We start from the raw sequence: 24,959 nt of genomic DNA, 5'->3' as shown, positions 1-24,959 counted from the left end.
TTTAGTTAAGTAACAAAGGGAGTGAAGTATCACACAAGCATTCCAGAGAGCCATAGAACTGTCTGCTGCCCATTCAAAAAAGACTGTTGGCCCACAAAGGTACATACCTCCGTCAGACAAGGCAGAAACACAATGGCAGCCAAACCAGGCAACTCTTAAAAATGCTACAACATGAGCTGTAGCCTGTTGTAGCAACTGTACCTCCAAGTTAATCCTAAACAGAATTAGGTCTAGATGGAGAATGAGCACAGAGGAAACACTGAAGGAAGAGTCAATAATACATTCTATGACTTGAAAGTGCTTCTCACATGAGAGGAGAGCCATAGTGGGATTAAGGCCATATAAAACACACTGATGTCCAATAAAATAATTTTTCAAGAACAGATTTCTAATAAATAAATCTACCTAGAACAGTTTATTCCCACCTATTATTTTTCATGGATAAAGAAATGTGCCTTTAAACATTTGGGATAACATATTGTCCTCACTTTTGCAGCAAACATCACAAGTGGTCTTCATGATGAATTTTAAATGAAAAACTATTTTAGTTTTTGAAAACGTTTATTTATTTTGAGAAAGAGAGCACGCGTATGCACGAACAGGGGAGGGGCAAAGAGAGAGGGAGAGAATCCCAAGCAGGCACCTTGCTGTCAGCACAGAGCCTGACGCAGGGCTCAACCCCACGAACTGTGAGATCATGACCTGAGCTAAAACCAAGAGTCAGATGCTTAACCAGCTGAGCGAGCCAGGTGCCCCTAACTGAAAAACTATTTTAATGTGACTCTTATTTTAAATGCTACTCTTATGTATGGTAATACATCAATTCAGAAAATAAAGTACATTTTAGGTGAAATGGCTACTTTCATAAGTATTTTGTGGACCGATACAATCATTCAGTTTTGGAACATGGTCTCTTTCTGGCAAAAAGGAAATCACCACTTTCCACATGTTAAAAGTAAACGATTTTTAGTTGTTTGCTACAGGGTGATTTAGCTATGATTTATTTCAAGCTCTTCCAGTAGCTTCCAAACAATTTTCATCAAAACCACTTTTGCTCCCAAAGAATTCTATCAATTTTTCCATCTGTTACTTACTTCTCCTACTTTTCATTATAAACATTTAGTGCACATTTCCTCTTTCTTTATTTCTCTCTTTCTTTATTTCTACAAGAATTAGACTCCTGTTTCTTCATTTCTCTTTCTTTATTTCTTTCTCTCTTTATTTCTACAAGAATTAGACTCCTGTTCTTTTCAAATCTATTGTTATTCCTATTACTCATATCCTAGAATGGCCTTTCTAACCTCAAGCTTATGCAAAGCTCCCCTCTCCTCCCCCACCCCTCCCCCGCCACTTTTTATATGTAAGAGGCTTCATGAGTCATCACTTTAAAGTTGAAGAGTCAAACCTTACTGTAAGACCAAAATTAATTTTTTAAAGCTGGCAAATCACTTTCTCTACCTTCTTTTACAATTTACAATTCATAGGCAATAGGTTCAAATGTTCAAATACATTCCATCAAATTCAAAGGCAACCAAGTAGTTAGTGGTAAACGGTATATACCAATCTTTGGGAAACCAAAACAAGGATCCCTATGAAGAAAATTCTCAGCCTTTAAAAAACAAACACACACACACACAAAATAAATAAAAAAAATAAATAAATAAAAATAAAAATAAAAAACAAACACAAAACCTTGAAGACAACTTTCATTTCAAAGAAACTTACCAATTCAGTGACAAGGGGACGGACACTTCCTATATAAGAAGGCAGCTGCCGCTGCTTCAGGGTATGCAGAGTATTTTCCCTGCAAGAAAAAATATAACATTTTTAAAAGGAGTAACTTTAATATGTTTATTTAAGGAAATAAAATCAAGTCAAAGTAGAAAAAGAGAGTACAAACTCAGAAAATCAGGCAAAAATGCTAAATATAAAGAGGCATTTTAGGGGCACCTGGGTGGCTCAGTCGGATAAGTGACTGACTACGGCTCAGGTCACGATCTTGAGGTTCGTGGATTCAAGCCCCATGTCAGGCTCTGTGCTTACAGCTCAGACCCTGGAGCCTGCTTCGGATGCTGTGTGTCTCCCTCTCTCTCTCTCCCCTCCCCCACTCATGCTCGCTTGCTCTCTCTCAAAATAAATATTTAAAAAAAAAAATTTTTTTAAGAGGCATTTTAGCTCAGATGACTAATGATGCTAAACATGTTTTCATGTCTTTATTGGCCACTCATCTGTCTGCTTTTGTGAGCTTATCTGTTCAAATCTTTGTCCCCCGCCCTTTTTTCTTTTACTATATTATTATATTTTTATTATTGAGTTGTAGTTCTCTTATCAGCTACAAGTCTTATATTTTTCTTCTAGTCTGTGGCTCGCCCTCTCTCATTTCTTAATGATGTCTTTAATGAGTAGTTTTTCATTTTTATGAAATCGAATCAATCTTTCCCAATTATTGCTTCCTATGATCTTTCTTACTCTTGCCTATCCGCAAGTCACAAAGATATCCTATGTTTTCCTCTAAAAGCTCTGTGGTTTTAGCTTTTATGATCCATCTTGAATTAAATATTGGGTATGGTGTGAGGGAGGTGTTTTTTTGCATGATATCTCGTTTTTCTGCAAGGTTTGTTGAAAAGACATTCATTCCCTCATTGGATTACTTAGACGCCTTTAATGAACACTAACTGACCATCAAAGTGTGGGTCTGTTTTACAGTTCTATTCTGTTCCACTGATCAGTAAGAAAAGACTAACTCATAAAAAGTGTGCGAAGACATTTACCTTAACTTTTTCAATTTTAAATGAAAATTTCTTTCTCCCAGAAAAATCACAACTACTCAAGATTTAATTTTTGACAACCACTGAATAGCACTAATTTCCTAGTTAAGCACAGAAAAGATATAATTGACTTGCAGATTTTGTACAGGCATAATGTTACTGAATTCAAATGCAATCTGAACAGTTTCTTCGAGTCTTAATATAAACTGTCCCTTTAACTTAGGGATGCTTTTTGGTTTCAAGGTCCTAAAATAATTTAGAAGTATTAAAGGATGTAGTGACCAAAGTTTTTCAAAAAAGCACAAGTAGCTAGAAACATAACAGAAGTATCTTCTTGATAATCAAATTACATTTAAAATAAGGTCCCACAGCCTTACCCTAGCCTGCCTATAAAAGTCCCATATGAGTTGACTCTCTTCAATCTCATTTCCTACCATACTTTTCTTTGCTGTGTTCAGACTGGCCTCCTTGCATAGTTTGTTTTCAGGATCTTTGCAGTTTCTGTTCCTGTCTGGAATAACTTGTCTCCCAAATTTTTGCACGTTTTGCCTCCTCTCACTCATTACCTGTTACTTCCTTAGAAGAGGCCTGTCCTGATTACCTCTTCTATTTAAAGTTGTACCCACTGTCATCTTCTATCCATCAACTCTCTTTTTTTCAAAGCTCTAATTGCCCAACAGGCTAAATATTTATTTGTGGTCTAACTCCCTTAAATAATGTCAACACCATAAAGGCAGGGTTTTTGTCTGCTTTGCTGACAGACTGAATTTAAATACTTGTTGAAAGATAAACAAACAAAACCAACACTGAGTGACTTCAAGAATAAGCGTTTAGTAACTTACCAATAAACTGATTTTGCATAAAACTCAATGTTATCAGAAAAATCTCCAATTTCATCTTTGGCAATGCTCTCTAGCCAATCCACCACGAGCTAGGAAAGGAAAAAAAAAAAAAAAGACCATTAACTATAAAATCTGTTACTGTTTTACTTGAAATGGTACTTCCATCCTTAATTCAAAATGTTTCTGATTAAAAAATACCAACTAACAATTTTTCCAACCACTATTTTTGCTTTTTTAAGATACATAAATATAGCAAAAGAATGAAATGAAATTTTCTATAGGAATAATACAGTTCTTAAAAAGCTATTCCTGGAAATGCTAGGGCTATTTATTTGAAAACTGAAGAACAAGGTTCTTAACTCCTTTTAACTGTAAGTAAAAACATCAAAAAGAAAAACAGTTTTAAGTTTTAAATTTATAAAAGTTTCAGTTCTTTGTGTGTCATTTACCTTTTCTCCATGCTTCATAAAAAAATATTTTAAAATTCTAATCTTACCTGACTTTGTCGGACAAGTGGATCTCTCTGAAATAATGTTTCCACCACCACTTTCTCACTGGCATTAAGAGCCTATTAAAAAAATTATTTAAAGAAAGAAAAAAAAAGATGTTCTAAGAATATTATTTTAATAGAAAGGAAAAGGTGAACCTGACATGTATTCAATTACCCATAAACATTTAACCACACAGCAGATCTGTACATTCATGTGTGAAAATTTTTCTTAAGCAAATTTCAAACTGCTAGATCAATCTGCAGCTGTTCTTGATACTTTCATTCTTTAGCTATTCGTGGAATTTTAAAACTCTACTTCCTCAGAGATGTTTAGGGAAAACAAAACACAGAACAAAATGAAACAAGCAAAAAAAATCATAGTAAAGGGCAGGATGCAATCGTGTGACATTATCAGAAAGTGAACATTTAAAAACTTCTAAACTCTTGGGTGGGGGTGGGCTAAATGGGTGATGGCCATTACGGACAAAACTGTGTGGAGCACTGGGTATTATACATAAGTGACGAATCACTCAATTCTACTCCTGAAAACAATTATTACACCATATGTTAACTGATGAGAATTTAAATAAAAATTTGAAAAAAATAATAGAAACTCTTTCATTCTACATAGCAGAAGTTGATAGGTAATAAAATTTCACAATCCAAGGGCTTTCCTTAACAAGACACAAGATAATGAATGATCAAGGAAAACTTCACAGATGTGATCATATAAAAGTGGGAATGTCTACTTGACAAAGACCCCTTAAACAAAACTGAACAACAAGTAAAAGGAGGACTATCTTTAACATATACAAGAGGAAACAATAATTGGAAAATGAGCAAAGTGTATGATTACAGAATTCATGTAAGAATATTAAGGCTTAAGAATGAAGAATACTAGGGGTGCCTGGGTGGCTCAGTCGGTGAAGCGTCCGACTTCAGCTCAGGTCTAGATCTCATGGTTCGTGGGTTTGAGTCCCGCATCGGGCTCTGTGCTGACAGTTCAGAGCCTGGAGCCTGCTTCAGATTCTGTGTCTCCCTCTCTCTCTGACCCTCCCCTGTTAGCACTCGGTCTCTCAAAAATAAATAAACGTTAAAAAAAAAATGTTTTTTTAAAAATGAAGAACACTCCACCTTGCTAATAATCGATAATATACACATTAAAGTGACACACCTAATCTCCAATTGGCAACATCAAATGAGTTAGAGGAAGCATTTTCACCCATTGTCAGTACACTGCATTAGGAAGGCAAGATGACAATCTATCAAATTTTGACCCAATTTCACTTCCAGAAATATAGGAAATATTGAAATACATAGATAAATACGAAGAAGAATGTTCACTGCCTTACTGATTGCTACAGCAGAAACAGTGGAAACAACCTAAATATGTCTATCAGAATGTCTGAAAAAATTTCAGTACTGGCATATTATGAAAAAATAAGGTAAACCTACATGAACTGACAGAAAAAACAAATATTGGTGATTAAAAAAGAAACTCTTAGTATAATGTATAAATGAAATCATACTCTATGTTAAAAAAATAAAACAAACCCATGGGGTGCCTGTGTGGCTCAGTCAGATAAGCCTCTGACTCTTGATTTTGAGCCCCAAACTGGAACTCTGTGCTGACAGCATGCTTGAGATACTCTCTGCCCCGTCACACACATACTCTCTCCCTCTCGTGTGCACACACTCTCAAAATAAGTAAACATTAAAACACACACACACACACACACACACACAGACACACACACACAACCATGTGTATATATACATATAAAGATGCACAGAAAAGTGTCTGGTCGCAAATTGTTAGAACAGTAAGGGATAAAAGAGGACTTTTACCTTTTACCCTATAATATAAATCAATATTTGGTTACTTTATGAGATTGTATCTTTTACTTGTAAAATTTTTTAAATGAAGAAACTCAAGATGGAGGGTCAGAAATCAAATCCTATTATTAAAAACCATTTTAAGTTTTAAACATTTATAAAGGAAAAAAATTAATCTTAAACTTACACTAAGTACAAACATATTTTCATCTTCTAATGCAGACTGTATTCTGTCTCTGAGGAAAAATAACAAAATGAAAAAAGCTTAAATTGCATAAATATATGAAATCACCTTTTAAACTATATATATACACAAACCTACATTCTCTCCAGCATAAACAAGTTGAGCTTCCAATAAACTTAATCATTCTTTTGAAACAAAGATACAAGTAGTAAGTACCTTCTGGATCGGATATTGACATCTGAGCAAATCTGATATTTACTAAAAACAGACACTGCAAAAAGTCTTTCCTGGCTACCTGCTAAGGCACACACTGAACTTTCTAATATATTTGTTTTCACATGGCAAAAATTATATAATCTAATTTTCTTTCAGGATTTTCTCATCACAGTGAGAAAGCAGAGAATGAGAGGCAAAACCACTGAGCATCTGAGAGAAGGAATATTTGGTTAACTTCTTTCAAACTGCCACTTTATATAAAGTCTATTTTTCAGTTCCTTTTAAAATTTTTTACTGTTAATTTATTTTTGAGGGAGAGAGAGAATGAGCAGGGGAGGGGCAGAGAGAGAGGGAGACACAGAATCCAAAGCAGAGTTCTTTTTCTTGTCTATCCTAAGTACTGCAGTATTTTCAGTACTTTCCTGATCTTATTTTTGGGAGCTACCAGCTTTATGATCTAATATTCCTCTCTTCCCTCCTCACTCACTCCTGATAATCATCTAATGATGAGGCATTAGAAACAGTAAGTACCAAAGATAGTAGAACCTATTTCCACACATCCTACTCTAACTTTTAAATTAATTTGCCTATTTGGGGGCCTGGGTGGCTCAGGTCATGATCTCACAGTTCTTAGGACTGAGCCCCATGTCAGGCTCTGTGCTGACAGCGTGGAGCCTGCTTGGGATTTTCTTTCTCTCTCTCTCTCTCTCTCTCTCTCTCTCTCTCCCTGTAAAATAAATAAACATTAAAAAGACAAACCATGTTTAAATTAATTAAATTAATTTGCCTATTGGTTACCTTGTGTTTATTTCACTTATGAGGCCTACACAACTTTACCTATACAGAGAAGCCAGCAGCCTCCATGTGACCATCTCCTGTTGAAGAAGCCAGAGCATACTGGCTGTTTTTGAGAACTTCTGAAGTCCAGGTGTTGCTCGGCTCACTATTTTACTCAGTATATTCACCTAACGTAAAGACACACATGTAAAGAGGTTTTCTATCATTCTGAGCCATAACTGCATATTCTTCAAGTGCACAGCTCTAAAACTAAACATACACACACACACACACATTTAGAGTATGAATTTTTCCTATCTATTGCCTTTTTTAAATTGAATGGAAATATAACATTCCCACTCGAAACGGTCTTAATTTGAAGTAAGGTGTGTTTATGTGAGTATATATGTAAAAGTTTAATATACTCCAAATTTCAGATTAAACAAGAACAGCCATGGATACATTTTTTTCTTCTTTTATAAGCTAAATCTAACCTATTCCTGACAAATCTAACCTATATCTAACCAGAAGATAAACCAAATCTAACCTATTCCTGACAAAATGATAACATGGACTAACAGCATAGCAATGAAAGTTGAAAATAAAGTTATCTTCAATTTATGCCTGGAAAATTTATACCATATATCAAATCAAGAAAAATATTTTAAGATTGGTACTAAAACACTGTCATTGCTAACCACAACTTAACTTAACCAAAGTCCCCTCCTTGTTCTAAAACCAGAGTTCTTAACCTTTTTCAGGTTGAGGCATTATGTGAAAATCTAACGAACAGCATGGATGTTCTCCCCAGAAACACACACAAAATTATTTATCAGAAGGTTTAAGAATCCAGGGTAAAGGAAACCTTTCTCAAAGGTTTTGAACAGTACCTCTTAATCTTCTGAAGTGAAATTCAGACACAGAATCGCTCTTATTCAGAACATGAAGAATCATTACCACCACAACACCTTTTCCCTCTCTTTAAAAAGTACTCACAAAATAATGTTACTTTTGTCTTAAGGCCAGTGTTTAATAAAAGTGTTATCAGTACTTCTCATTATTTTCTATTGGAACCCTAACTCTAGTAATTCACTAAGTGACTGTTACTGCTTCAGTTATTTAATGAAGTTACTGCTTTTATAATGGAACAATTCAGAGATTGATTATTGAAACAATATTAAACGATCAAGAAATGTTGGCTATTATATTGTAATCATTCTTGAATGTAATAAAGTCCATTTATTTATTTGCTTATTTTTTTAGTAATCTCTACACCCAACATGAGGCTTGAACTCATGACCCTAAGGATCAAGAGTCACATGCTTTTCCAACTGAGCCAGCCAAATGCTCTTCCTCTTCCTTTTTAAAAAAACAGACTTAATGTTTTAGAGCAGATTTAGGTTTACAGCAACACTGAGTGGAAAGTACAGAGTTCCCATTGCTTTCTGCCTATCAGGATCCAGCACCAGAGTGGAACATTTGTTACAACAATGAACCTACACTGACATGTCATTATCATCCAAAGTCCATAGTTTACATAAGGGTTCATTCTTGGTGTTGTATATTCTACAGGTTTTGACATAAATGACATGTATCCACCACCATTTATCTCATACAGTTTCACTCCCCTAAACATTTACCAGGTTCCACTTTTCATCCTTATATTCCCCCACCCTCTGGGAACCACTGATCTTTTCACTCTCTCCAAAGTTTTGCCTTTTCCAGAATATTGTTTAGTTGGATTCATGTAATATGTAGCCTTTTCGAATTGGTTTCTTTAGCTTACTGATATGCACTTAGGGTTCATCCTTGTCTTTTCATGGCTTGATGGCTCATTTCTTTTTAGCATTCAACAATATTCCATTGTCTAGATACACACAGTTGATTTATCCATTCGCTTACTAAAAGACAACCTGGTTGCTTCTGAATTTAGGCGATGACAAATAAAGCTGCTATAAACATTTATATGTAGGTTTCTGTGTGGGCCTAAGTTTTTAACTCGTTTTGGTAAATGCCACAGTATGAATGTTGTGGAATCATATGATAAGACTATGTTCAGGTTTCTAAGAAACTGAGAAAGTGTCTTGCAAAGTGACTCCACCGTTTTGCAATCCCACCAACAACGAATGAGAGTTACTGCTGCTCCACACCCTTGCCAGAGTGTGGTATTGATAGGTGTTGGGGACCTTTGCCATTCTACTAGGCGTATGACATCTCATGATTTTAATTTGCAATTCCACGATGACATATGATGTAGAACACCTTTTCACATGCTTTTTTGCCATCTGTAGATTTTCTCTGGTGAGGCGTCTGTTAATGTGTTTTGTCCGTTTTTTTAACTGGATGTTCATTTTCTAATTATTGGGTTTAAAGAGTTCTTTGTATATTCTAGATTCTCCTTTTTTTTTAAGTAGCAGAATCCTTCGGTCTCCCAAAGAAATCTCATATGGACCTTCAATAAGCAAAAAGCAGAGCTGCCCTGGCTAACCTCCCAACCATGCTACCCCTGCCACTACACCCTTAAGACATCTCCCCCCTTAAATACAGTATGGAAATTCACAGGTTGATGCTGTTCAAAAAACTAAGAGTACTGAAGTTTGACCAACAATGGAGTGAAAGTAACTTACCTGACTACTACAGATGTTTTCATATTCTTCTACAAGGTCAAAAACCGTATTTGAAGAGTGCTTCAAGTAAGACTGCAGGAAATCAGAAAACATACTCATGGATGCTAGAACACATTAAAAAGAAAAGGAACAGGAAAAGTTAAGTGACATACTCCTAGGTAATTATGTTTCTATGAAAACTTAACAACACAGCTACATATCTCTTTTTTTTCTGCTGTATTTTCTAAAAAATTACAACAGTGGTGGGGTGCCTGGGTGGCTCAGTCAGTTAAAGTGTCTGACTCTTGATCTTGGCTCAGGTCATGATCTCACAGTTCATGAGTTGGAGCCCTACATCAGGCTCCGTGCTGGTGGTGTGGAGTCTGCTTGGAATTCTGTCTCTCCCTCTCTCTCCCCGTCCTTCCCCCCACCCCAAACAAAATAAATTAAACTTAAAAAAAATTGTAACTGTGGTAAGATAAACATAACAAAATTTACCATCTTAACCATTTTTAAGTGTACAGGTTAGTGGCATTAAGTACATTCACAATGCTGTGCTACCATCACCATCATCCATCCACAGAATTCTTTTCATCTTGCAGAACTACAACTCAGGACAGCCAAAGCGATCCTAAGAAGGAACAAAGCTGGAGGTACTATACTTCCTGATTTCAAACTATACTACAAAGCTTGAGTAATTAAAACAGTATGAGAGGCCCCTGGGATGGCTCAGCTTGTTAAGTGTCCAACCCTTGATTAGGGCTCAGGTCATGATCTCACAGTTCTTGAGATCAAGCAGCACAGAGCCTGCTTAAGATTCTCTCTCTCCCTCCCTCTTCCCCGCCCCCTCCCCCACTCTCATGTGCATATGCTCTCTCTCAAAATAAATAAAGTTAAAAAAAAAAAAAAAAAGCAGTATGAGAGGCATAAAAACAGACACATAGATCAATGGAACAGAAAAGGATCCAGAAACAAATTCCCGCATGTATAGTCAACTAATATTTGACAGGGGAGCCAAGAATACTCACTGGGGAAAGAACAGCCTTTTCAATAAATGGTGCTAGAAAAACTGATGATCACATATGGAAAAATGAAATTGGACCCCCTAGATTACACCACTCATAAAAATTAACTTGTGGGGTACCTGGGTGGCTCAGTCGGTTAAGCATCTGACTTTGGTTCAGGTCATGATCTCATGGTTTGTGGGTTCAAACTCCCGTGTCGGGCTCTGTGCTGACAGCTCAGAGCCTGGAGCCTGCTTTGGATTCTGTGTCTCCCTCTCTCTCTCTCTGGCCCTCCCCAACTTGTGCTCCGCTTCTCTCAAAAATAAATAAACACTAAAAAAAATTTTTTAAAGGGGCAACTGAGTGGCTCAGTTGGTTAAGCATCCGACTTTGGCTCAGGTCATGATCTCACAGTTTATGGGTTCAAGCCCCACATCGGGCTCTGTGCTGACATCTCAGAGCCTGGAGTCTGCTTCAAATCCTGTGTATCCCTCTCTCTCTCTGCCCCTCCCCAGCTCACGTACTCTGTCTCTCAAAAATGAATAAATGTTAAAAAAAAATTAACTTGAAATGGAATGGAGACTTAAACTTAAGACCTGAAACCATAAAACTCCTAGAAAAAGATATAGGCAAAGAGCTCCTTGACATTGGTCTTGGTAACAACTTTTTGGATATGACACCAAAAGCACAAGAAACAAAAGCAAAAGTCAAAAAGTCTGACTCAAACTCAAGAACTGTGAGATCATGACCTGAGTTGAAGTCAGACGCTTAACCCACTGAGCCACCCAGGCACCCCACGTTATAGTTCTTTCTACATTCTAGATATTACCCTTTAATCAGACATAGGATTTGCAAATACATTCTCCCATTCTGTGGGCTGCCTTTTCACTCTACTGACTGTATCTTTTGATGCATGAAAATTTTAGATTTTGATGTAGTTCAATGTATTTTTTTCTCTTGTTACCTACAAGTCTTTTAAGAGCACACGGATGTGTTGGCTATTAATCTGTCAACAACTACTACAAAAATATGAGCCAAATTTTAAAATATCTGATTTGTATTTTAAACACATAACAAGGGGCGCCTGGGTGGCGCAGTCGGTTAAGCGTCCGACTTCAGCCAGGTCACGGTCTCGCGGTCCGTGAGTTCGAGCCCCGCGTCAGGCTCTGGGCCGATGGCTCGGAGCCTGGAGCCTGTTTCCGATTCTGTGTCTCCCTCTCTCTCTGCCCCTCCCCCGTTCATGCTCTGTCTCTCTCTGTCCCAAAAATAAATAAAAAACGTTGAAAAAAAAAAAAATGGCAAGATTACATTATTGAAAAAATAAAAAAAAAATTAAAAAATAAATAAATAAATAAACACATAACAAAGTAGCTGAGAAAATTGTAACAGATACTAAGATGATATATTCTACTCAGGGAAAACATACACACTCCACTACAGTACTGTATCATATTGAAGGTCTCATCCAGTGTTCATACTAAAAATGAACTTTTTTTCTTTCTATTTTATCTATTTAGTAAAAAGGATATCTAAATCACTCAAAATCTGAGTACTTATTACTGGCAGATACTATAAGGAAGCAGTGGTTACCACAGTGTTAAGAGAAGGGCTGTATAATCAAACTGCTTAGTTTCAAATCCTGGTGCCATCACTTTCTAGCCAGGTGAGCTTATGCAAGCTACCCATTCTGAGCAGCAGTTCCCTTTCCCCTCTGACGGTAATAGCTACTGTAACTCTTCAATGGACCGCTACAGAAGATAATGTTCACCCAGGGGTAAGCACACGGACTCTGGCACGTTAGCTGACGATGATGATAAAATGAAGATCCCATGTGGTAATGAACACATACAGGCACATGAAAAGCAAACTTTTCTTTCCAAAGGGGAATGGTAATAACCAACCTGAAACTAGAAAGGTCTTCATACTATTTGAAAAAAAGACAGCATTAGCATCCAGGTGAAAACATGTCAATATTAGATAAAAACTAAACCTAGAGAAAAAGAGATGCCCTTTCAACAGAAATACGAAAAGAATGAAGATATGAGACTTATCTAATAACCTAACAAGGTATTTGAACTGAAAAATGAAGTGGCAAGATGCTGCTCCAACTGAGAACGAAGGTGAGATTCTCAACCTTCCAGAGCTACTACATCAAATGGCTCAGCCATAACCATAACTAATCAGCTTAATGAAAAATATTTTATAATGACACTCAGGAATAGGAGATAGTTTCCTGGGTCTCAGTCAAGCCAACAGGCTACATTGTTAAAGAGTTAACGCCATTTTACCAGCTTCGCCAGGATCATCCTCACGTAACATAACGGCACTGAGAGTTACATCCTCTGTTACACTGTGGGACTCTGTACTTGTGAGGAGTCCTGAACGCTGTGATGTGAATGCAGCAGCCCAATTACTGTCATCCAGATTAGTTACCTATAAAAAAAAAAAAAGGAAGATACGGAAAAGTAATGAGCTATTGCCATTGAGTACAAAAAAAGACATTAATGGCTATTTTGTTAAGGAAATCGCAGCTTTTATACTGTTTTCTTCTCTGTACCACTCCGTATCTTTTTTTAAAAGGCAATAAATACTGCATTTTGTAACATTTAAGCTGATATTAACATGTAAAATAAGGCGGTCATACTGCTCTAAGTTCACATCGGTTATTCACTATTGGGAAAACGTACAGGACAAATGATCCAGTTTTTTCAACATATAAACGCTAACAAAAAGGGTGATGGAAGAACTTACAGATTAAAAGATGAGCCACATCAAGCAAATGCAGTGTGTTTACCTTATTTGAATCCTGATTTAAACAAACCGACTTAAGAAGACATGACACAACTGAGGAAATTTTAAACAAACCAACTTAAAATTTGACACAGCCGAGGAAATGTGAACACTTAGTAAAATATATACAATAATGAAAACATATATATACACAAAATGGATATTTAAGATGATAAACAAATTACTCTGTGTGTATGTATGTGCGTGTGTGGAATGTTAGATGTGTTAATGGCATCGTGTTAAAGAAAGAATTGTCTTATGTCTCAGAGATATGCACAAAAATATTTATGGGTAAAATGGTATGAAATCTGGGAGGTGTAAAGTAACAAAGGGGAAACACTTGTGGGTGTAGATGAAATAGGATCAGCCATATATTAATAACTGGGCAAAGAGCACATGAGGGCTTGTTCTATTTCCGGACGTGTCTGAAGTGTGTGCACACACATTTAAAAAAAAAATTTTTTTATGTTTATTTATTTCTGAGACAGAGAGAGACAGAGCATGAAGGGGGGGAGGGGCAGAGAGAGAGGGAGACACAGAATCCGAAGCAGGCGCCAGGCTCTGAGCTGTCAGCAGAGCCCGACGTGGGGCTCGAACTCACAAACCGTGAGATCATGACCCGAGCCGAAGTCAGTCGCACAACCGACTGAGCCACCCAGGCGCCCCCACATTTTTTTAAATTCACCTTTACTTAAAATCACCTTTATTTAAGATCTTCTGAAAACCAGAGAAAGCTGTCTGAAGGTTTAAAAATTTGTCTTTATTAAAATCCAGGCACAAGCAACAATAAAAATGTTTATTTAAACCCAAACATTTTATAATAATGCCCATATTATTAATAATTTACTCTGTCCTAGGCTTTATGAGACTAGAAATCTTACTATTAATCTTGCAGTTCTGAAGCAATAAATAATAAGTCATCTTCTTTTGTTTAACCCCAGATGCAGTCAATTCACTCATGTTTTTAAGCAAAATAAGATAAATGCTGCTAACATAACCAGATTCAAAAGCAGCGTAAAATTATTCAATGACTATATCATTGTTAGACATTAACATTCTAAAAATCCGTAAGACAATAAGAAGTATTTAACAAATCAATCTATCCTTTTAAGGAGAGGTTTAACAAGCTAAACCATTCTTCAGAAAACACCTGATCTAGACAATTTCAAATGTGTGGAAAAATCCCTGTGACTTTTCTGGGGCGCCTGGGTGGCTCAGTCAGTTAAGTGTTTGACTTGATTTCGGCTCAGGTCATGATCTGCGGTTTGTGAGATGGAGCCCATGTCGGGCTCTGCACTCACAAGTGTGGAGCCTGCTTGGGATTCTTTCTCTGCCCCTCCTCTGCTTGCTCTCTCAATGTAAATAAACTTAAAAAAAAAAAAAAATCGCTGTGCCCTTTTAATAAGCACAGAGCCAAACACAGAACTGTTTTTATTTTGTTTTTAGTACTAAATTTTCCATCATCCTCTACTACTCCAACAGAACTCTTCTGTTTCCTTCTCTTATTAGATTGAATCCTTTCTTTTTTATAGGGTATTTTGAACACCTAGGTCAAGTCATTCTGTATGTTTATACGACATTTCTTCTATTTTCAATACTGTACCACACAGTGATTTCTAAAGAGTGTCTCATCTACTTTTTCCAACATTTTCTCTTTTCTTTCCTTTAATACATTGTCTCTCTTCCTTATGATACTCTTCATCCATTTCTCTTGGCTTCCTACTCTTCTATGCTTCAAAACAGGGATCATCAGCAACCAATCAAGTATTTCTTCAGAGGAGCAGACTGTCAGATTAACACATTCTACCTGCACCCAAATGTTGCTGGCATTAGTTTCCAACTGTGACAGGAGATGCTTAAGGTTTTCAGTTTTCTGAAAGCCTAACCAAAAAACAGTTTCAATCTACGTAACCTAGTTAACTCTTTTGAGGACTATGACTTCAAACCTCACTAAAGGCTTTTAAGCTCCATATCTTACTTATATGAAAAGGGGGAAATTTTTACCCCATTTTTCCACATACCATAGACAGATTTCCCAAGAACCCTGAAGACTGTGTAAGCCGGGGAGACCTCCCTCCTGTTCCAAGAATGCAGGAAACATCTGGATGCCTCAGTAAGCTTCGGCTGGGTGGAGTAACTACAAACAAGAGGTTAGAAAAAGAATCCAAAGTGCATGAACATTGATCATGAAAACAACAATCAAACAACCAATAAATAACTTTGTTTCTAATTATTTAGATTCTAACCAAGTAAATCCTTTAAATATTAACATTTCCATGATATGAAGATTTAACTTATTTTTGTAAATTTGATCTTTTGGTACTAGTGAGCCCAGCAGGAAAATCTTTTACTGCAAACAGAGATGCTTTCATTATAACATAACTAAGTAGTAAAAAAAAGAAAGACACTAATGAGTCCACGGATTATTCATATTCCAATTTTACAAATACTGAAGAGGTAGTTTAGTGTAAAGGGCACAGGCTTTGAAGTAAACAGATCATTGTCTGAATTTTGGTTCCATCACTTACATATATGCTTAGCCATGCTATCCTCATTGAATAACTTCTCCACGTCTCGATTTCAGTTTTGGTAAAATAGAGATAGAATACCTACATCACAGTTATTGTGTATTTATGTAAAGTATAGTGCCTCACACATGGTAAGGGTTCAACAAATAGTAATGCAATCATTATTATTTGTTCTTAACTATTGATATTGTAACCAAAGATTATCATGTGTACTGTAAGCTTTAACATATAGCTATTACTATTATTAAATATTATATTAGTTATTAAATATTATGTATATTTAACATATACAAATATATATGACAAATACTTGTTATATATATATATATAAATATATATTATATATTGTACATAATATTTATATATACAACAAATACTTGTTATATATTTGTACATATTAATATACATTACTATATTCTTAAATGCTTTAAAGGCAAAAATTCTTATGAGGCACCTGGGTGGCTCAGTCATTTGAGCATCACACTTCAGCTCAGGTCATGGTCTCACAGTTCATGAGTCAGAGCCCCGCATCAGGCTTGCTGCTGTCAGCGCAGAGCCCAATTTGGATCCTTTATCTCCCTTTCTTTCTGCCCTTCCCCGGCTCACACTGTCTCTAGAAAATAAATAAAACGGTAAAAAAAAAAAAAAAAAAATCTTACAAGGTGGTCGAAACGAACTGGGAGTTCGAGGGATAACCTGGTTTCTTGGCGTAGTATTAGCAAAAATTTCATCTTGGGATGGCCGAACTATAGGAAGAGTTAAGAAAAGTTTTCCATACAAAAAAGACACCATTAAAGTTAGAATCAACCATATTTACCCTACATAAAATATCTGAATACACTTTTCAACAAGATTTTGATGGCTACCACTTTTTCTATGCAGAGTAAATCACTCCCTCTACTGCTGAATTTTTCAGATATCAGTCTTATATTACTACACACTGAACTAAGAGTACTTAGATTTCAAATAAAAAAAGGATATCTCATCTCAGCAGAAGCTAGCTACAACACGATAGCAAGAACGTCCTTATTTTCAGGGTAACACAAATTTTAACAATTTCCCTATCATTTTATTATAATACTGAATGTCTAATATCTCTCATAAAAAGACAATTCTATAATTCTGATTCCAAGCATGCTGTAATTTGAATAATGATGCTTACAACGTAAAGGATACTTAAAACTCTTTTTTGAGCACTCTGTTTCCGTGCAGTCCGAGTCACTTCTGCCTCTCGGATCACAGGAGATGACATCTCTCCATAGCCGCTCCTAAAACAGTGTAATTAAGTTCATGTGAGTGAAATGACAATGTACCATTTGCAAAGAACTCTATCATGACTGGAGCAAAAGACCCTGGGTCAGTCAAAGCATAGATCATCCCAGTAGCCAAGTCTTTGACCTTTTGGTTAACAGCGCTCTTTGATTCCAAACCCTGCTTATCCCTCAAAGCCCACTTCTCAAATTTTTCCTGCACAGGCATCTTTGAGTTTCTAGCACTCACTATGTTATTCTCACCTATGGAATGATTTCAACACTTGGCATCTATATCATAGCACTGTTTTACATAATTGCTTCATGAAGGCAGGTCTTTCCTTGGTTGAATTGAGGAGTTCCCTGAAATTGCAGGAACCATCTCTTAAAAGAATCTTCCGCAGTTTCCAAAAGTCTTCAAACCATGGGTACTACGAAAAATAAAATCTGTTGTTGGGACTGGTGAGATGGGAAGCTAATTAAAAAAGAATTCTAATAAATTGGAGAAATGACTCTTCAAGTCATTTCTCCACAAAGTACACTAATGGCATCTCCTGTCTCAGTACTGTTGCAGTTGCCCTGATCTCCCGTTGTTCTCAGCTCAAGGTCTAGAAAATAAATCGTGTGAATTAAAAGACCTATATTTTGAGGGGCGCCCGGGTGGCTCAGTCAATTAAGCATCTGACTTCGGCTCAGGTCACGGTCTCATGGTTCGTGAGTTTGAGCCCCGTGTCCAGCTCTGCGCTGACAGCTCAGAGCTAGGAGCCTGCTTCAGATTCTGTGTCTCCCTCTCTCTCTGACCCTCCCCCACTCATGCTCTGTCTCTCTCTCTAACAAAAGAATAAACATTAAAAACAAAAAAAAAAAAGACCTGTATTTTGAGACAAGAATCTCACATGCTTTTTCCTCCACTCAAAATCTTAAGATAGCTCTGAAGCCTATAGAATCAAGTCCAAATTTCCTTTATTTTTAAAATCTAACCCCCGACTTACCAGTTCAGTCTTATATTCAACCACAAACATCCCCATACAAACATACATTGCATGTGACCATTCAGCTACACAATACCTTCCTTTTCATATTCTTGCACCCTGTAGATGTTTCTTCCACAGAAGCCTACATTTGTCCCTCTCATCCACCTGGTGAACACTTACTCACCAAAGAGCCTCCTGGAGGCTGGAGACACATATATCAGGTGGGCAACTTGGTTCTTCTACTTATTAGCTTCCTAACTGTCACCAAGTTCTTAAACTCTTTTAGCCCCAGTGTAATCTATGAAAAGAGGATCAGAGTACCTATCCTCATAGGATTGTAGGAAGACTAAATTAGCTAATACAATATATATGGTAATAACAAAGCATTTAAGGCACTCAATGTTAGCTATTATTCAGGCCAACTAGAGAGTTACCTCCTTTGAGAAGTCTTCCTGATAGATCCCGTGGCAGAGAGACTTTTATCGCATCCTCATTTTCTCTTCCCACAGAAAAGTTAAAACACATCATTTTGCACTGCTCCATTGTCTCCTCCACCACAACTAATTCCCAGAGGCCAAGAACAGGAAAAACTCACCTGTATAGCAGGAGGCTAGCACAGTGCCAGGGTCATAGAAAGACTTTAATTCTGTAACTACCTGATGCTGGAACTTGTATCAGAAAGTCTGGGCTGAGATCCCAGTTCCGTCACTGTCTGGCTTTGTGATCTCGGTCAGGTCAGTCGGCATGTCGAAAGCCAGACCACCTCCTATTCCGCCCACCCCAGCAATGAAAAACGTTGCCCCAAAACGCAGAACAGATGGCAGAGCTGCCGCGAAAACGCAAGGGACGATCACTGTCCGTATCCATTCCCGACCCAAGCTGCCTTTCTTCCATCATCTGCAGAGACTCCCAGCCCGGGGAAGGAGTCCTAGGGTTAGCACCCGGGCCTTCCTCGGCTTCCTGTGGGAGTCGGGCTTCGACTGTTTAGTTCCGCCCTACAAGCAGGAAGGGCAAGTGTCCTAGCTTAACCATTACCATCTCAACTGACCTGTCCATGGCCACAGCCTTCTCCACCGAGAGGCTCGCCAACTCGACTCCAGCTTAACCACCGCGTTTCAGCCTTCCCGCTCTCCGGAAGCAAACCCTTCGACCCGGAAGCATGTCCTAGCTAAGCCGTCTTAGAAAAAAAGAGGAGGGAGGAAGAAACACCTTTCCCCTTGAGCGCACGCGCGACGACTTCCGCCTTCCTGCCGCAGGTCCGGTCTGCGCAGGCGCGAAGGCTGTGCTTCAGTGTGATGGCGTCTGACGGGACCGGGCTGAGCCGGGGAGGGCTGAGGGGGCGGGGCAGGGGGCGGGGCAAGGGCGGGGCCGGTGGGTTTAGCGGTGTGGCGACGCTGCCGCTTTGCCTGACTGGCATTTGTGGGCGTGGTCCAGGCGCCAGGTTATCCTAGAGGGAAACTTGGCTTGTATTGATAGTCTAGAGAAATGTGCGGTCATTTCCTGGTATTCTCAGGAGGCCGGGACTGAGAAGGAACCTGGACCCTGAATTCAGACATGCAGGCTCTCCCCTCCACCTCCGGGGTCCCTGCCAGTCTCACTCAACTCATCTTGTTTGAACTGTAGCGTAAACCCCCTACAGTTCTTGATATTGTTTTCCGTAATGGCTCTTTGTTTTTCTTTAACTTGGTATTTTTCCCTATTAAGGAGAAAAGGATCATTTGCCTTAGAAACCATAAAGAGTGGGGTGCCTGGGTGGCTCAGTCATAAAGAGTGGGGTGCCTGGGTGGCTCAGTCGGTTAAGCATTGAACTTTGGCTCAGGGCATGATCTCCTGTGTTGTAAGTTTGAGCCGGTTTCGGATCCTCTGACTCTCTCTCTGCCCCTCCCCTGCTGGCTCAGCCTCTCGTTCTCTCGCTCTCTCTCTCAACAATAAACATTAAAAGGGGCACCTGGGTGGCTCAGTGGGTTAAGCATCCGACTTCCGCCCAGGTCAGGATCCCGCGCTTCGTGGGTTCAGGCCCCGCGTGGGGCTGTGTGCTGACAGTTCGGAGCCTGGAGCCTGCTTCGGATGCTGTTTCTTCCTCTCTCTCAAACCCTCCCCTGCTTGCACTCTGTCTCTCTAGCTCCCCAAAATGAATAAATATTAAAAAAAAATAAGTACATAAAATAAACATTAAAAGAAAAAGCATAAAGAGTGATATGTAAGTGATGTATCACTAAATTCTACTCCTGAAACTAATATTACGCTATATGTTAACTAACTGGAATTTAATAACTTGATACAAACAAAGCATAAAGGGTGATAGAATTGCCCTCTATTTCAAAGTGCCTGGATAGGCAAAAAGTAGTATATTCCTGCGCTGAAGGAATCAAAGCTTTGCCTTACCCATTTACATTCTGCTGCACTCCTGGGTAATGTACTGGGAAGGCTTCTTCATACTGGATTCCCATTAAGACTGATGTGGAAGTGTTGGAGTTCAGAGCCCATGGCCAAGAAAGAATTCTTGAGATGTCTTCAGTGCAAAAAGGTGGTTTTACTAAAACCTTGGGAAAGGACCTGTGGGCAGAAAAGGCTGCCCTAGGGTTGTGATGGGTGACTAATTATACACCTTCAAATTATGAGGGGGTTAGGGATAGCGTAAGTCTCTAAGGATTTTTGGAAGCAAGGTTTCCAGGACCTGGAGGGGGCTAGCTATCGTTAGGAAAAGGTCATTTATTACTGTTTAGTCAAAACTCAGTCATGACCCTTCAGATGCATATCAGTGGGCCATAAGTTTGGAGGATGATTCCTAACATAACGGGGGGTGGGTAGAAATAAAGGAAGTTTGGAAAGGAATTTTTATATGTTAAAGTAGGCTTAAAGGATCTTGAGGTCAGGATAATGTTAAGCTGAGATTGCCTTTTGCCCTCAGCAAAGTGTCATCATCAAGCTCCTAGAGGGAGGTCACTCTGCCTGTTTCAAGGACTTGTCAACGGGCTGTAGACAGTAAGGAAATTTAATTTTTCACTTGCCTCTGTTTCCCACATCATGACCACATGACATTTTGAGAAAAAAAAAAAAGTGACCTTGGATTCCATCTAGGCACAAACCCTCCACGCGTATTCCCCCTCATCTGTAAAATGGAAATACCACCTTTATCACCGTTGTCGCAAAGATTAATGACAAGATGCCAAATGTACACCTTCACATGGTAGTCATTGAGTCTCCTCTTTCAATTACCTACTTAATGAGTCCCCACCCTCGTGCTCTCTCATTCATCCTGTCTCCTAATTTTCCTGTGCAAAAAGTGCACTTGTTCTCTTATCCAAGGTGCAATCTGGTTCTTGTTCTCTTATTGAAGGTGAAATCTGGTTCTAGTGATTTTGTGGTGCTGGAGCAAAGTTATTCACAGCATGAGCCAGTGGTTCAGGTTCTTGCCACGCGTCCCCTGGCAACTGAATTCCAATGTGTTCTATTCATATAATGTACTTGAAGTGATCGACCATAAGGCACACGATAAAAAGGAAGAGCAGTTTGGGGTGAAGGGTTAGCCCAATATTCAGTTCATATGCGAAGAGAAAACACTTGTTGAAAAGCGTAGGGGGGGGGGTCACTTTTGACGCATTTAATTAGTAGGCATGAACATTTAATTAGTAGGCATGAACATCTTCCTACCCCAAAAATATTTGAAAATGTATTCGTTTGATTACCTACCCTAAAACTATTTGGAATAAAATCTTTTGTATGGTGCCTGGTGTATATATTCTGGCTTTATGTTTGGATTTCAATGAAAAAAGTTCATTACAGCTAACTTCAGCAAAGGGGAATTTACCAGAAGCCTATCAGGAACTCACAGAATTGTTACGAAGCTGGAAAAAAGGCTTGGGAACAGTTGCACAGGAGCTAGAACCCAGAAAACAACTACCGCCAAAGCACTCAGAGCCAAACTGTCTCTGATCTGGAGCACTCTTTGCTCTCTCTCTTACCCTCAGCAGCTGAGGAAGAAAATCATTACTTGTTTACCCCCTCCCTAGCTTTCTATTTCGAAAACTTTCAAACCTCCATGAAAGCTGTAAAACAGTACTCTAGGTGTCAATATATTCTCTACCTGCAACAGCCAATTGCTAACATCTCCCCACAATTGCTTGCTCTTTGGGTTTTTTTGCCTGAACTATTTGAAAGTTAGTCGTAGACATCTTCACACTTCACCCCTAAATACGTCAGAATGGCATCTCCTAAATCAAGAACAAGACATTCTCTTAACCAATACAATAAACAGAGCATTTGGCATTGGCAGAATACCATAATTAACATAGTCAATTTCCTCAGTTGTCTCAAATGCCTTTTTTAAATGTTTATTTCTTTATTTGGAGGGGGGAGAGGAGAGGGGGGGGAGAGAGAGAGAGAGAGAGAGAGAGAGAGAGAGAGAGAGAGAGAATCCCAAGCAGGCTCCACATTGTCAGTGCAGAGCCCCACTCAGGGCTGGAACTCACAAACCGTGAGATCATGACCTGAGCCAAAATCAGGAGCTGGATGCTTAACTGACTAAGCCACCCAGGCGCCCCTCAATAATGCCTTTTATAACAGCTCTCCTCCAATACAGCATCCAACAGAGGATTATGCATTTAGTTGTCTTGTCTCTTCGTTCTACTTTCATTTAGAGTAGTCCTCCAGACTTTCAGACTAGTTTTTGCAGATTATTTCTCAATTTGGATTTGTCCAATTGTTTTCTCATGAAAACATGAGCACTTAAAAAAACAAAACAAAACAAAACACACCAGGTGCCTGCATGACTCAGTTGGTTGAATGTTTGACTTTTGATTTCTGCTCAGGTCACGATCTCACCGTTTGCAGGTTCGAGCCCCGCATTGGGCTCCGTGCTGACAGTGTGGAGGCTGCTTGGGATTCTCTCCCTCTCTCTGCCCCTCTCCCGCTTGCTCTCTCTCTCTCTCTCAAAACAAACAAATAAATAAATTTATAAAAAAATAAAAACAAACAGTTGGAAGATAGGATACAGGCATACTACATAGGTATTGTTGGGTGTTTCTCACAATCACATCAAGTGGCACATGAGGCCAGTCTGTCTCTGTTTCAAAATCTGCCTGACCTCTCTCTTCTCTCAAAAGAAAGCATTTCACCTGGCACCTCTTTCTAGCTGTTGTCTTTTTAGTCTTCTCCTTCTCAGCCCAATTTCTTTTTTGGTAAATTGTAAGTACCTGGTTAGTGGTTTTCTCACTATAAATCCAGTAGATGTGATTATTACAGAAAGATACAAAAATAGACACAAGGATATGGAGAAAATGAAATGATTCTTATGATTCCATTAACTATATCTGGCTACAATTACATAAGAGACTCTCATCCAGAATCACCTACCTGAGGGGGCCCCTGGGTGGCTCAGTCAGTTGAGCATCTGACTTTTGATTTCAGCTCAGGTCATGATCCCGGGAGCTTGGGATCAAGCCCCACGTTGGGTTCTGCACCAAGCATGGAGTCCGCTTAAGATTCTTTCTCCCTCTGCCCCTCTTCCCTGCTCATTCTCTCTCTCTCTCTCTCTCTCTCTCTCTCTCTCAGATAAAATAATAAGAATAAAAAAGAATCACCTGAGTTTGGTTAACCCACAGAACCAAGAAACTTAACATGTTATGTCACTACGTTTTGGGATGGCTTGTTATATAGTCACAGATAACTGGAACAAGTGGGATTATACCGTAACACTGTTTCATGATCTGCTTTTTCACTTAACAGTATGAACATCGTATCATATCCAGTATCATTCATCTATATCATTCATCTATATCATTCTTAACTTAGCCAAACATTTTGAAAAAGTAATATTCCTTTTTGTCTCCATTTACATTTACAATGCAACCTAATGCAGTCTGACTTCAGCCCTCACTGCTAAAGGAAAATTGCTCGAAACAAGGTCACCAATGATTTGTCAGTAAAAGTCTATTTTTTCATTTCTCATCGTCTCTTGAGCATTTGACATCAGAGACTACTCTCTTTTCTGTCACTCTCCTGCCCCTATGTGTTACTGCTTTCGTAGTGGGCTTCTCCTAGTCCTCTCTGGCTTTCTTGGCTAGTGTCCTCCCTGTCATATATATTTGTCCAAATCCATAGAATACACAACTTATGTAAACTACGGGTCTTGGGTGATTATGATGTATAAATGTGGGTTCAGAGATTATAACAAATGTACCACTCTGGTGGGAGATACTATAATGAGGGGAGGCTACGCATGTTTGGGAGCAGTGAGCATATGAGAAATTTCTGTGCCTGCCTCTCAATTTTGCTGTGAACCTAAAATTGCTCTTAAAAATGAAATCTTAAGAAGTATCTAAACAAAGATCACACCAAATGTTGATAGCGGTTGCCTTTGGTGAGACTGGATGATTTTGTTATTGTTGCAAGTTCACCGATTTGCTTTATTTAAAGTGATTTATTTTCATAGCATGGTTTAATTGAAATTCAAAAAAATTTTTTTTAAATAAATTCACTAAGAATTCCAGTGAGTCAGACGTGAATCTGGTGAATTGTTATGGTACATTCTTTTTTATTCTTTTTTATTTTTTTTAATGTTTATTCATTTTTTGTGAGACAGAGAGGGACAGAGCGTGAGTGGGGGAGGGGCAGAGAGAGAGGGAGAGACACAGAATCCGAAGCAGGATCCAGGCTCTGAGCTGTCAGCACAGAGCCCAACGCGCGGCTCGAA

The 24,959-nt window shown here is 38.5% G+C and overlaps 1 protein-coding gene across 3 annotated transcripts in view; it reads right to left on the bottom strand.

Annotated features, from left to right (window-relative positions):
* Nucleotides 1-19,556, bottom strand: part of NUP107 (nucleoporin 107) — a 43,438-nt gene extending 23,882 nt beyond the window's left edge. The window contains exons 1-12 of one of the 3 annotated variants that reach the window (XM_049625938.1): nucleotides 19,314-19,556; nucleotides 17,556-17,722; nucleotides 17,218-17,309; nucleotides 16,701-16,787; nucleotides 15,535-15,650; nucleotides 13,012-13,156; nucleotides 9,741-9,844; nucleotides 7,174-7,301; nucleotides 6,124-6,172; nucleotides 4,107-4,178; nucleotides 3,611-3,699; nucleotides 1,726-1,804 (exon numbers count right to left, since the gene is read on the bottom strand). In XM_049625938.1, coding sequence (XP_049481895.1) covers nucleotides 1,726-1,804; nucleotides 3,611-3,699; nucleotides 4,107-4,178; nucleotides 6,124-6,172; nucleotides 7,174-7,301; nucleotides 9,741-9,844; nucleotides 13,012-13,156; nucleotides 15,535-15,650; nucleotides 16,701-16,787; nucleotides 17,218-17,293 — 945 coding nt within the window. In that variant the 5' untranslated portion in view covers nucleotides 17,294-17,309; nucleotides 17,556-17,722; nucleotides 19,314-19,556. Of the gene's footprint in view, nucleotides 1-1,725; nucleotides 1,805-3,610; nucleotides 3,700-4,106; nucleotides 4,179-6,123; nucleotides 6,173-7,173; nucleotides 7,302-9,740; nucleotides 9,845-13,011; nucleotides 13,157-15,534; nucleotides 15,675-16,696; nucleotides 16,788-17,217; nucleotides 17,310-17,555; nucleotides 17,723-19,313 lie in introns of those variants that run through there. The other 2 variants (XM_049625937.1, XM_049625939.1) reach the window with 2 other exon arrangements.
* Between the last annotated feature and the right edge of the window lie 5,403 nt (nucleotides 19,557-24,959).

Source organism: Panthera uncia, chromosome B4 (assembly GCF_023721935.1).
Source record: "Panthera uncia isolate 11264 chromosome B4, Puncia_PCG_1.0, whole genome shotgun sequence".
NCBI classification, from domain to species: Eukaryota; Metazoa; Chordata; class Mammalia; order Carnivora; family Felidae; genus Panthera; species Panthera uncia.
The sequence above is the reverse complement of the archived record's forward strand: the minus strand, read 5'-3'. Positions and strand labels throughout refer to the sequence as shown.